The following is a 12,500-nucleotide window of genomic DNA, read 5'->3' as shown; positions in this document are numbered from 1 at the left end:
GTGTGTGTGTGTGTGTGTGTGTGTGTGTGTGTGTGTGTGTGTGTGTGATTTTGGGAGTCAGGCTCCCTGTCCCATGTTTCCTAATTGCATGGAGAGTAACAGTTTTTGCAAAGACATTCCTTTTCTAAGAACTGAAATGGAGGAGAGAGATGGATTGATGATGATTCCTTCAGACTGAAAAGCCTTTGTTTGTCCAGTGTTTTCTTCCTGGACACTTTCTCTAGTTTCAGACATGGGAAGGGGCCTAGTCAGTCCATTGTGGCCTTGGGTTTTAGTTTCCCAGCTCTGGGAAGAGAGTGGGAGAGTAGAAGCTCTCAGCTGCTAGCTTTTTCATTTCCCTGGACACTTTTTCACATGATCTAAGTCTCTGGACCTGCAGGCAGCCCACAGTTTGAGTGATCCAAGTCTGTGGCCCAAAGAGAACTCCCCAGGAATTTTGCTTCAACAGCATGCTTCCAGACTCCATGTGGTGGAGTTAGCTGCTGTCATGTGGTAGCATCATGGGCTGTGGGTCCATCTTAGATTTTATTGCCACCTGGTGAGCAAATGTGCACATAACAACTTTGCCATCTATAAGCCAAACCAGCCTGGAAGGATTATAGGGTCAGATCTAGATCTGGAAAGGATCTTAGAACTTTAGAGGTCATCTAGTCCAACTCCTTTATTTTATGTAGGGGAAAACTGAGGTCTAGAAAAGGTTACTTGTCAAAGGTGCTAGGGAAACCTAGGAATTATGAAGTAGAGAAGGAAAACGAACCTACTCTATTGATAAGAGAAGCTAAAGGATGAACCCATAAATAGGAAATGAGGCAGGAGGAGTACTATAATTTTTAATCATTAATATTAGCAGTTGAGGATAGTAGCTGCCACCTGACTAACCTTGAGGTTCAGAGAGGTAGGAGACAGCGAATCTGGAAGCGTAGTCTTTAATTAGCTTTGTTAGTTGTGATACCTGTAGCTATCTATAAATGGCTCCTATGTACACCTGGGTGTTTTCTTCCACTAGCTCGAAAGCTCCAGAGAAGTCTATTGCTATCCCCTACCCACCCAATGGGAATTTTTTTGTCTTTTCTCAAGCATTTTCAGTTTTTCCCTCTCCAGTCTTATCCTCTTTATCTTTGTCCCTTCTTAGACTTCTATTCTCCCTTCAAGTAAATACAGTGCCTTAAACATATTAGGCACATACTTTACATATGTTTGATAAATTAAAGTGTGCACAAGTCTTTCTTATTTGGTAACAAAGAAAACCCAAACCCCAAACCTTCTTATCTTTTTAAGGCTAGTCTATTTCTCTCTTTACTTTCACTGTTGAACCTCTTCTTAAGGCTATTCTATTTCTTTCATTATTTTTGTTGCTGAACTTCCTGAAAGAGGTGTTTATGCCTTTTCCCATTACTATTCCCTCATTCCTAAATTACTGGCAATTTGGATTCTAGCCTCATCATGTTAATGAAAATTTCCTCTAAAAGATCAACTTAACCTAATTGCAAATTCAAACTGTCTTCTCTTTGTCATCTTTCTCTTTGATCTTAGTTGTATTTGTTACCCTAATGGTGTCCATCTTGTAATTCTCCCCTCCTTGAAATTTTTTTTTTTAGCTTGCTACATTATCTTGGTTCTATAGCCTTTCTCCTTTTCTGTCCCTTTTATTCAGTTCTTCCTCTTTCTTCCTTTTAACTATCACTGTTCCTCAAGGTTTAGTTCTTGACCCATTGCTTTGTGTTTGAAGATCTCATTCACTCGTAGATATGACTTAGACTGTCTTCTCCATACAAATAGACACCTGTAGTTCTGACCCCTCTTTTGAATCCCAGGACTGTTTCTCCAGCTACCTATTGGCTATCCCCACTTAAAGATCTTGTCACCTCAAACTCAGCATGTCTAAAATTGAACCCAACTTCTTCACTTCAAAACTAGCTCTCTATGCTCACTTCCTTCCTTTTTTTTTTTTTTTACGTTTTTACTTACATCTTTGTTTTTATATTACCTTCATTTCTGAATATATTCCTCTCCCTCCCCTATCTAATTAGCCATCTTTTGTAGAAGAAGAAAAAAGAAGGAAAAAAGCATCTCAGCAAAAACTAGACAACCAATCAAGAGAGTCTGATGGAATATATACAATATTAATACTTATCATCCTGTACTTTTTCAAAGAAGGAAAGGAAATGAATTTTGTCATCTCTTCTCTGGGACTCCCTATTTCTTTACAAGGTAACATAATTTTCCTAAGCACTCAGGCTGGCAGTTTCTTTGATGTTTTCTTCCTTATCTCCCAAGGTATATAATTGACCTTTCACTAGCCCTGCCTGTTTATTTTCCTTCTGCCATATCTTTTGTATCCATTTCTTTCTTTTTATGTCACCTCCCTTGAGGTTCTCCTTGGCTAATTGAAAGTGATCTTTTCCTCTTCAAATCTCTGCTTGCCCTTGTTATATTTGACTCACTTGGCATCCTATCCTTCCTTGAATGGTTAGTTATTTTTTATATTTACTGGATACTCTGTCTCCCTAAGTAGATTATAAACTCTGATACAATTGACATGAAAGCTTCTTGCAATTACCTTGTAACATCCTTGGGGATGTGCTGGTAAATGTTTAACAACTGACTCCTCTCCTTCCCTCCCCACCCCCCCCATGTAGACACCACATATTTTGGAGTTAAATCTGCATTATTGACAGCTTCTCTATTACTTTCTTATATTTAGGCAATCGTCAAAACCATAAATCAAGCCCTAAGCCCTGATTTATAGCATTTGTCAATATCTGAAATACAAATGCTCACACTGAAAATCTAACAATTGTGAGCCTGACTCTAGCATATTACAACTGCCTCAGATTGATATACAAAGAAATATCAAGGAACCCTGTAGTCAAAGGGTCTGGGTTCAAATTTCAGCTTTGCTACATCCTTATGACCTTAAGCAAGTCCCATCATCTCTCTGGGTCTATTCCCTTTTCTGTAACTATATGTAGGTTGTCTCTAGATGATTTCTGATATTCTTTTTTTTTTTTTTAAAGCAATTGGGGTTAAGTAACTTGCTCAAGGTTACACGGCCAGTTATTTCTAGGTGTGGTGCTACGTATCTGAGCCTGGATTTGATCCACAAATCATCCTGACACTGGGGCCAGTGCTCTTACTCGCTGAGCCACCTGGCCGCCCCTCTGATATTCTTTTTAACAGTTCTAAACTTTACAATCCATGATTTATTCCCATATAATAAAAGTGGACAGATTAAAGGGTGAGAACAATAAAAAGAACATTAAGGGTCTTCTTCAGCTGATCATCGTCCTAGGCTGAGCACTCATAGGCAAGAACTCAGAACAGGCATCCCAACAGCCTGGACATCAGAGAAGCCCAGTTGGAAGCACAGTGTTGCCCTTTGGTGAACATCCCTAAAACCCACAGAACTTTCTGCAAAAAGTGCAGGAAGTACCAGCCTCACAAAGTGACACAGTACAAGAAAGGCAAGGATTCCCTTTACCCACAGGGGAAAAGGCAGTGCTATCAGGAGCAAAGTGACTATGGTGCTCAAACAAAACCAATTTTCCAGAAAAAGGCAAAGACTGCAAAAAATATACTGAGGCTTGAATGTGTGGAGCCTAAGTGCAGGTATAAGAGGATGTTTGCCATTAAGAGGGGTAAGCATTTTGAATTGGGAGGAGATAAGAAAAGAACTGGTGACCGAGTTCTGAGCTTCATTGTTTTCCTCTTAATAGGAAAACACTACTCCATGCCATTCCTTGATTTTCTGTTTTCTGTCTTGGAAAGGAAGAGGCTTGAGTAAAACCAAGTCTCATACTATGTAAGGGTTTTCCCATGTAGGAAAAGTTCTTGAGGATGTGACTGAGTATTGTAACTTTAATCATTTACTTAATGAGATTTATGTGTCATGGAGAGAAAACCTAGCTGAACATTTCTGGGGGGCCTTGATTATTAGTACTATGGCTAAAACAGTTACTGACACTGGGCTCCCAGGCAAATTGGGGATGGGGAAATTAGGGATACAAAGTAATAAAGATAGGGATAGTTAGCTCCTATTTTATAGGTTTCCAGCAAATCATAAATAATTAATTCATCACCTTCAGAACTGCCCTGCTTTCAAAATGTTAATGAAGTGGTTTCCCATGTCTATTTGGGTTGTTAGGGTTCTTTGTGGAGAACTAATTAATAATGATTGAATTGCCTGGTCATTAAAGGGATGACCTATTAATTGAAAATTCATTTGTACCTTATTTTCAGAGTATTAAATCAAGTGACTTCCCATATCTAAGGGGATGGCCTGTTAATTAAAAACTGATATTAATTATGCTTAGGGGTGGGTTGGAATGACAGCTGGTCAAGACTTGGAACAGCAAAGAATGGAGGTCATTCTTCCTTTATTTTACATCTTTTCTTTCTGTATTATGTAAACTCATATTCGCCTTTAAGCCTTCTGGAGGGCAAAATTTTTATTTCTGTTGATTTTTGTATCTTGGCATGGTATGCCTTTCACACTAAAGGTGCTTAATAAATGCTGAGTCTTCTTTAAAGAAAAAAAGAACATTAAGGAAGGAAGATCATTAATACAAAGGAGGAAGTTTTATATAATCAATTGCTGATAAAAGTAGGATAGAAAAAGTTCTGGAAGAAAATGGCATGGGGGAATAGGGTAGGTTCAGGAAGCCAACAACCAAGGATTAGATATATCTGCTCAACCCTGTCTGCCTCCCATCTTCCCCCTATGGTGCATAAGTTTCTTCCTGCAAGTCTCAAAGTTACAAAAAGATCAAATTGGTGTATTTTGGGACAGTGTATTCTGTCATTTCTAGGGTCTGGCGTCTCTCTGACAGCGCTCTGTGTAGAAGCCTGGCTTCCTCCAGTCTTCTCTCAGGCGCCTGCTTTCTTGGGTATGCTCTTCCTTGATTCCTCAGGAGTTAGCGATCTCTTCTTCTTCAGATGACCGTGTGTTTTACCTGTCCTTTTACATGTCGCATTTCCTGCCTAGAATGTAAATTCCTTGAGGGTAATTAGGGAAGGAATAAATGATAAATACTTAAAATGTGCAAAGAACTGCATTAAGTCCTGGGGATACAAATAGAAAAGTAAGACAGTCTCTGTTCTCCATGAGCTCACATTCTAATGGGGAGACAAAATGTGGGTAACTGTGCTTCATTTTTGTCTCTTTACCCTGCTTGGCACCAAACAATTGCATAATAAATGTTTGTTAGGTTGAGTGCCACTCCCTTGGAGCCTCAGCACCTACAAAGGGAATCAAAAGCAAGGGAAATATTCTGGGGAACACGACTTTATTTCCTTTGTTGAATATTTTGATATCTGTATTTCAATGTAATTATATTAAAATATGTATTTGGTTTCCTCTGTAATTTTGGTAATATATTTTACATACTTACAAACCATATCTGTACCATCTTTACCTAAGGCTCTATGATTTAAAAAAAAGCTTAAAAACTCCTGATAGAAATAAATATCGATTATGCTTATTCTCATGGTAGATTCATGTTCTTGATAGTAATAAAAAATAATATAGAGGCTAATCTTTTACTGTGCTTCATGCAATTTACTCTAGGTTCAGTAATAATACTATTTGAGTCTCTCTCTCTCTCTCTCTCTCTGTCTCTGTCTCTCTCTCTTTCTGTCTCTGTCTCTCTCTCTCTCTGTCTCTGTCTCTCTCTCTGTCTCTGTCTCTGTCTCTCTCTGTCTCTGTCTCTCTCTCTCTCTCTCTCTCTCTCTCTCTCTCTCTCTCTCTCTCTCCTCTCTCCCTTTCTTTCTTGTTCCTAAAATGTGGCAAAAATCTACATGAGAGGATTCTTTGTCAGGCTGTTTCTGCCCAGACAGAATTTCCTTTGTGAGTGTTTAGTAGGAATATAGAAAATTTCAAGGTCCCTGGACTTAGGGCTTTTTTATTATAAGCAGTTGTTAGGAGATTAGATGACTATATAAGCAGATTTAGCCATTTTGGTGCAGGGCCTGTCTCTTGTTGACTTTGATAATCTGATCTAACTGGAAACTGATGAATCTCCCAGCTCTCAGGGACTGTAAGAGCTTTCATTAACCTGTGGCTGGCCTCCTCTCTGCTGACAGTCAAGATTCTAATTATGACCATAGGAATTGAATCTAATATCTGGTCCTCTCTCTACTGAACACTAGTTCCACATAAGCACATGTCAGGCATTATGCTGATGCTGCAGGATGCAAAGAAAGGCAAACATATGAGGAGCTCATGGTCTGCTAGGGGAGGCAACATGAACCTAGATAGGCACATATACAGTATAAATGGAAGTTGATCTTGGAGAGAAAGCACAAGCAGCGGGAGAGAATAGGAAAGACCTCCTGCAAAAGGTGGTATTTGGGCAGAATCTTGAAGACAGGAAACTAAAATGTAGACATGATAAATTCTGGGTGTGGCAAAGAGATGGGAGATGGAATTCTATATGGGAAGACAAGAAGTAGGCATTGCTAATGGATCATAAAGTTCATAGAGGAGGGCAAAGTGTAAGAAGATTGGAAAGGTAAGAAGGATCCAAACTGTAAAATGCTTTAAATGCCAAATAGAAGGTTTGTAGTTGATTCTGTACATAATTGGAAAACACTGGAATTTATTGAGCAGTGGGGTGACATGGGCATGCCTGTCCTTTAGGACCTCACCCACTGGCCCCTAGACATCTCTGCCACAAGCTGCTCAAACCCTGCAGGTTTTCCTCCTGACTTTCCTGGTTTTTTGAAGGGTTCCACTTCTTTCCAATCATGTAAGTTCACAATTCCATCACAGACTTTACAATCCTCAATTCTTCACAATTCTTTAGAATGGTCAATCCATTGTTGAGGTTTTTTTTTTCTTCTTCTTAATATCTCTTGAATGCATCTGTCTCTTTATCATCATTTCTGGCTAGAATTATGGCAATGGTCTTATAATTGATATCCCTGCCCTATCTCTCCTCCTTCCAATTCATCTTCCACACAGCTGCTAAATCGATGTTTCCAAAATCTGGACCATGTCATAGAAACTTCAGTGGCTTTTAATCAACTATAAGATAAAGCAAACTTTCTCTCCTTGTTATTTGAGTCCCACAAAATACTGACTCCAGCTTACCTTTTCAGATATTCATATTACTCTTCTTGGACACTCTACTCCAAGTGAATAAAAGCGCACTGGGCCCAAAGTCAGGAAGATCTGAGTTGAGATCTGGCCTCAGAAACTTACTAGCTTTTTGACCCTGGACAAATCATTTAACCTCTGTCTACTTCACTTTCCTAAATTGTAAAATAATAGCACCTACCTCCCAGGATTGTTGTGAGAATCAAATGAGATATTTGTAAAGCACTTAGTATAGTACCTGGCCCCTAATAGGCACTGAATAAATCCTCCCTTCTTTCTTCCTTCCCTCCCTCCCTCCCTCCCTTCTTTCCTTCCTTCCTTCCTTCCTTCCTTCCTTCCTTCCTTCCTTCCTTCCTTCCTTCCTTCCTTCCTTCCTTCCTTCCTTCCTTCCTTCCTTCCTTCCTTCCTTCCTTCCTTCCTTCCTTCTTCCCTCCCTCCCTTCCTCGCTCCTTCTCCCTCCCTTCTGTGACCTCTTTTCTGTCCCTTGAACATGATATTCCATTTCTCCATCCCTACCTTTGCCTCTCAGTTTCTTTGGCTTCCTTCATGTCTCAAGTCCCCTTTTGTCAGGAGGTCTTTTCAGCTACCACCTATTACTAATACCTCTTCTTCATGATTGATTACTTTTCACTGAGATCTGTGCATATCTTCTGTTACTTGCAGTTACTTGCAGATTGACTCACCCATTAGAATGAGAGCTTCTGCAGAGACCATGTTTGTGCCTTTTTTCCTTTGGTAGCCCTAGGGTTCAGCACAGTGCCCAATACTTAGTAAGGACTTAAATGTCTAATTGGAATGTAGATAAGTATTTTAGTTCCTGCATAATGGACTGCTACAGGCAAGAGGTAGTTTTGTAAGGGAATTTTTTTTAAGAGCTAGAAGGACCTCAGAGATCATAAAATCCAGCTCCTTTGGTTTATAATTAAAGAAAGTTCAGCCCAGAGAAGGAAATTATGCTCCTAGAGCTGCACAGTATTTAGTAGCTGTAGAGCCAGTGTGAAAACAGGGATCTCCTAAATCTCAGACCATTTCCATTTCCAGGAAATTACCATTTCCATTGTGCCCCAGTGGGCAGTTTCTGAGTAACTGGGGTTGATAGCCACATTGAATGCAAAGACATCCTAGTGTTGAAGAAAGCTGAGACCATTAGCCCCAAATAGTGTAGTACAGACATGAGAGTATTTCTTCTGGGGTCAGAACATGAGTTAAAACTTCACTATCTGATTCATGCTTCATGATTCTGAATCATGTTGAATTTAGTGTTAGGAAGACCTGAGTATGAATCTTGCCTCAGATATTTACTAGCTATGTGACCCTGGGCAAGTCACTTAACAACCTCTCTTAAGGTCTAGTCTGGTCATCTATAAAATGAGGGTGATAATAGTAGTGATGAGGAATGGATCCCAATAGGTTCAGCAGGAACTCTGATCTTATCCAAGACCAGGGAACCTGCAATGGCGTCCGGAAAGAATTCAGCTCAGCCTTACTTGGAGTCAGAGTTGAGAAAGTTTATTTCTATACTTTTACAGCAGGCAAGAGTCCTTAGGGGACCTGCAAGTGAGAGGGGTACATGCTTTTACTTTTAAAGGGTAGGGCTGCTATTGTCAGGGCTGACCAGATGGAGGGAAGGGACCTCAGTGCATAGATAAAGGTTAGAGCTGACTGAGAGGAACTTGTGACTTCAGTGCATAGATAGTTTAGATGAGATCTGGGCCAGACCTGAGGAGACATGAAGAGATTAAGTAAGAACAAAGGAGTCACAAGTTGTTGCCTAGGCCTAGCGCGAGTGAGGATAGGGGAAGGGGCAGAGTTTGAGGCTGGGAAAGGGATTTTACAGATTACAATTTTACAATACAAATTGCAGTTACAATTGTACAAACTGGTTTTACAAATTGATTTAGACCCCAGGTACCCCATCAGTAGCACCTATCTCAAAGGGTTGTCATGAGGACTGAATAAGTTAATATACAGAGTGTTTGAAAACCTTAAAGTACTGAAGAAATTCTATTATTCCTAGCTATTGTGGACAAATCTCTTAATCTCTCTGAGCCTCAGTCTTCTCGTTTATAAAAAGAGGGAGCTGAAGAACATGGCCTTTGAGGTCCATTCCATGATACTGTGAGACTTACCTTATTATCCTGTTGTGAGAAACACACTTGTGGGGGTCACAGGACTTCCCAAGTAGGGTCAGAGAGTTAGCCTGAAATGAGCTTCTGCTGCCCACTGCTTCCCTGGGGACCCTTAGGAAGATCCACATGATGTAGCCCTTAAAACAGCAAACCTCTTCTCACTGAAAGCACCCAGAAACAGTGTGCAGAGGAAGGTGTTTATTACACTTCTGGCAAAGAAGCAGGTGGGGTGTTCATGAGGGACACACCCACATTGATGCAGAAGCAGGAGTGAGGTTCTGTCCTTCCTGGTAGACTTAGGGTTAGTCAAATTCCTCACTTTATTTCCCTACATTCCCTCTATATATGCAGATTATATGCAGATTACATAGGCATGATAGTGAGGATACTTGAGATCTGACCTCTTCTAAGGTTCCAGCTGTGTGCCACACCTCCACCTTTCTTGTTCCCTCTGGCCATAGTTGGAGTTCCAGGAAGGCCAGGGTTTTAGTAAAATAAGATAAATGAGTTTCCCCACAGCTATTGATTACCTTCCAATAACTTTTGTGGGAGCAAAAAAAAGATACCATTATATCCCCTCTTACAGTTGTGTTGTGTTGTATGGTTGTGGTTTGTCCTTCATTTTTGAAGAAGACCGTGACATCAGGGAGATGATGACATGACTTGCGCTTGACTTTGATTTGAGTGAGGGAGAGCTGTGCAAGGGCACCAGCTTCACTTTTTCCTCCAGAGCCACCTATGTCCAGTGGTCAGCTATCAATCAGGACAACTGGAAATGGCCCAGGATACAGACTGTGATTAGCAACCCTCAGGACCAGTGTTAAGGGTGATATGATTTTGGAAGTAATTAACCAAACAGAATTTATTCAGGGCTTACTATGTTAGTCAGTCAATAAACATTTATTAGACACCTAGTATGTGGTAGACACTGTGCTATGTGACACTTCTGAAACATATTGATTGTGTAACCCTGGCCAAGTCACTTCAACTCTTGATACTTTAGTTAATTTTCCCAGACTCTAAGGGGCAGAAATGATGCTGACCTGCATTGGTAAATCAAGTGTTCTTCATTTCTAGTCCCTGATAGCAATGAAACTAGTCTCAGTTTTCCTGTCTATAAAATGGGCATTGCCAAGGAGATTATGAAGAATTTAATCTCTGTCACTATAGAAAGTGATTTGTTAGAATAAACAAGCTTCCTCCCATCTCTACCCTTGATTTCAGTCTTCTAAGGCAATTGCTTTTTGGAAGGATTTCAATTTTAGTTGTAAACATTCTGATTTATATTCAAATGACTACAGATAGCTCATTTTTGTCTCAATGACTTAGCCATTGATTTTCTCTGAATTTAGTACTCAAAATCAAAGACTATGCTGATGGAACTGGGTTGTAGGTAGAAATGTGTTATCGTTTATCATTCATTTCAAAACTCTTGTATAAATTAAGGAGATGCCTTCAACCCACAAAACTCTGTCACCAATTCTAAGTCAGATATATTATTTAGGTCTTTGAAATTCTTTGATTCAGAATCATTGAATTGGAAAAGGTTTCCATTTTGCCATGAACTTAAAAAACTCCCCCAAACTTAAGAGAAGTAGTAGAAGGAAGAACACTTCCTTTGGTAGGCTACTTATAAAGTTGTCCTCTTTGCAACAAATATAGATAATAAAAGTTGGAAGGGACCTTGGAGATGAGTCCAAGAACTCCTCTTCCTCTTATTACCGATGAGAAAACTATGATTCCCAGCGTCAGCAATGTTTCCTAGACATTAAAGTGATTTGACCAGGGTCATGTAGCTGGTAATCGTCCAAATTTAAACCTAGATCTTTCTGTCTCTAAAATTTGATCACTGCATCAGCCCACTTTGACCCCAATTCCTCTAGGCTATGTCTAGTATTTTTTTAAAGGCAATAAGGGTTAAGTGACTTGTCCAGGATCACACAGTAAGTGTCTGAAGTCTGATTTGAACTCAGGTCTTTCTGACTCCAGGGCTAGTGTTCTATCCACTGCACCACCTAGCTGTCCCTCTAGGCTCAAATAATATTTCACAAGTCACAAGACTATCACAATTTGGACATAAAGCCAGCCTTGGAGTCAAGACTGAGGTTTAAATTTTGTCTTCAAGTTCAAATTCTAAACAAGAGTTCAAATCCTGACTTTGCTGCATATTGGCTGTGTGAACTTAGGGAAGTCATATGACCTGCTCAGTGCTCCAGGGAACTATTTAAGAATATAATCAAAAGATGGGAGGTTGATTTCCATCAGAAGAAGGTGTTTGCTCATGAGGATTTTCCTGCCCTGATGAAATGACAGGTTCACAACAAATATATAAAAAAAAAAAAGATCCTGAAAATGAAATGTCATTTCCCCCCTTAGAATAGTGATAATACTTAACAAAACTGAATACCCTTTGCTTCCAAATATGTTTTAATCTATTTGAATCCCATTTCCTGGTCTAGGTCCAATATTAGTGTATTTAATTTATGACTTCAAGCATAAGATTCTAGTGTCTTGGGATCTCCAATTTACAAACTCTGTTATAGAAATATTTTGCTTCTCTTTGGCTCTTGCGTCTTCGGCAAGGGATATGCTTTAAAAAAGAAAGAGTGGAACTAAAAGGAACAATTCTATTCAAAAGAAGCCCATAACCCCAATCTAAAAAAAGTGTTGGTAGTCTGGTATAGGTGAAAATATAGTATAAATAGCCATGGCTGCTTTGTTCAACTCATTCAAAAAAAAAAAAAAAGGGAAAATGACAAATGTTAGAGGAACTGTAGGAAAACAGGCATACTAGTGCATAGTTGGTGGAGCTGTGAATTGGTCCATCCATTCTGCAAACTAGTTTGGAACTATGCCTAAAAAGTAACCAAACTATGCGTACAGCTATATGACTACTAGGTCTTTAACCTTAAAAAAATTTTTAAAAAGAGGAAAAAAAATACACACATATACATATATTATATAGATCTATCTATCTATCTATCTATCTATCTATCTATCTATCTATCTATCTATCTATCTATCTATCTATCTAAATAGCTGCTCTTTTCATGGTAGCAAAAAAAAAAAGGAAACTAGGAGGGTGTCCTATTGGGGAACTGTTAAACAAATTGTGGAACAAAATATAGTGGAATATTATCATACTATAAGAAATGATGAAATGGATAGTTTTAGAGGAAATTGGGGAGATTTCTATGAACTGATGCGAAGTGAAATGAGCAGAAAGTAGAACAAGTTATTCAGCATTAACAACAATTTTAGAATTCTGATCAACA

The 12,500-nt window shown here is 39.3% G+C and overlaps 1 protein-coding gene across 1 annotated transcript; it reads left to right on the top strand.

The window, feature by feature from the left end:
- The first annotated feature begins 500 nt into the window (after window positions 1-500).
- On the top strand, window positions 501-3,784 carry LOC138148878 (large ribosomal subunit protein eL42-like). The gene is made up of 2 exons (XM_069071775.1): window positions 501-538; window positions 3,337-3,784. The coding sequence occupies exons 1-2, from the start codon at window positions 501-503 to the stop codon at window positions 3,782-3,784; spliced, it is 486 nt and encodes a 161-aa protein (XP_068927876.1).
- The last annotated feature ends 8,716 nt before the right edge of the window (window positions 3,785-12,500 follow it).

Source organism: Petaurus breviceps, unplaced genomic scaffold, assembly GCF_028583685.1.
Source record: "Petaurus breviceps papuanus isolate PSGF00001 unplaced genomic scaffold, PetGlider_PUasm1.0 90842, whole genome shotgun sequence".
Classification (NCBI taxonomy): Eukaryota; Metazoa; Chordata; class Mammalia; order Diprotodontia; family Petauridae; genus Petaurus; species Petaurus breviceps.
Note: the sequence above shows the minus strand (reverse complement) of the source record. Positions and strands in the feature narration are given on the sequence as shown.

Excerpts from the sequence above, each read along its gene's own strand:
- LOC138148878 (XM_069071775.1), top strand. The coding sequence starts at position 501 with ATGGGCTGTGGGTCCATCTTAGATTTTATTGCCACCTG. Across the intron at positions 539-3,336 it reads TTAGATTTTATTGCCACCTG|CCTGGACATCAGAGAAGCCC; the intron begins GTGAGCAAATGT and ends GCATCCCAACAG.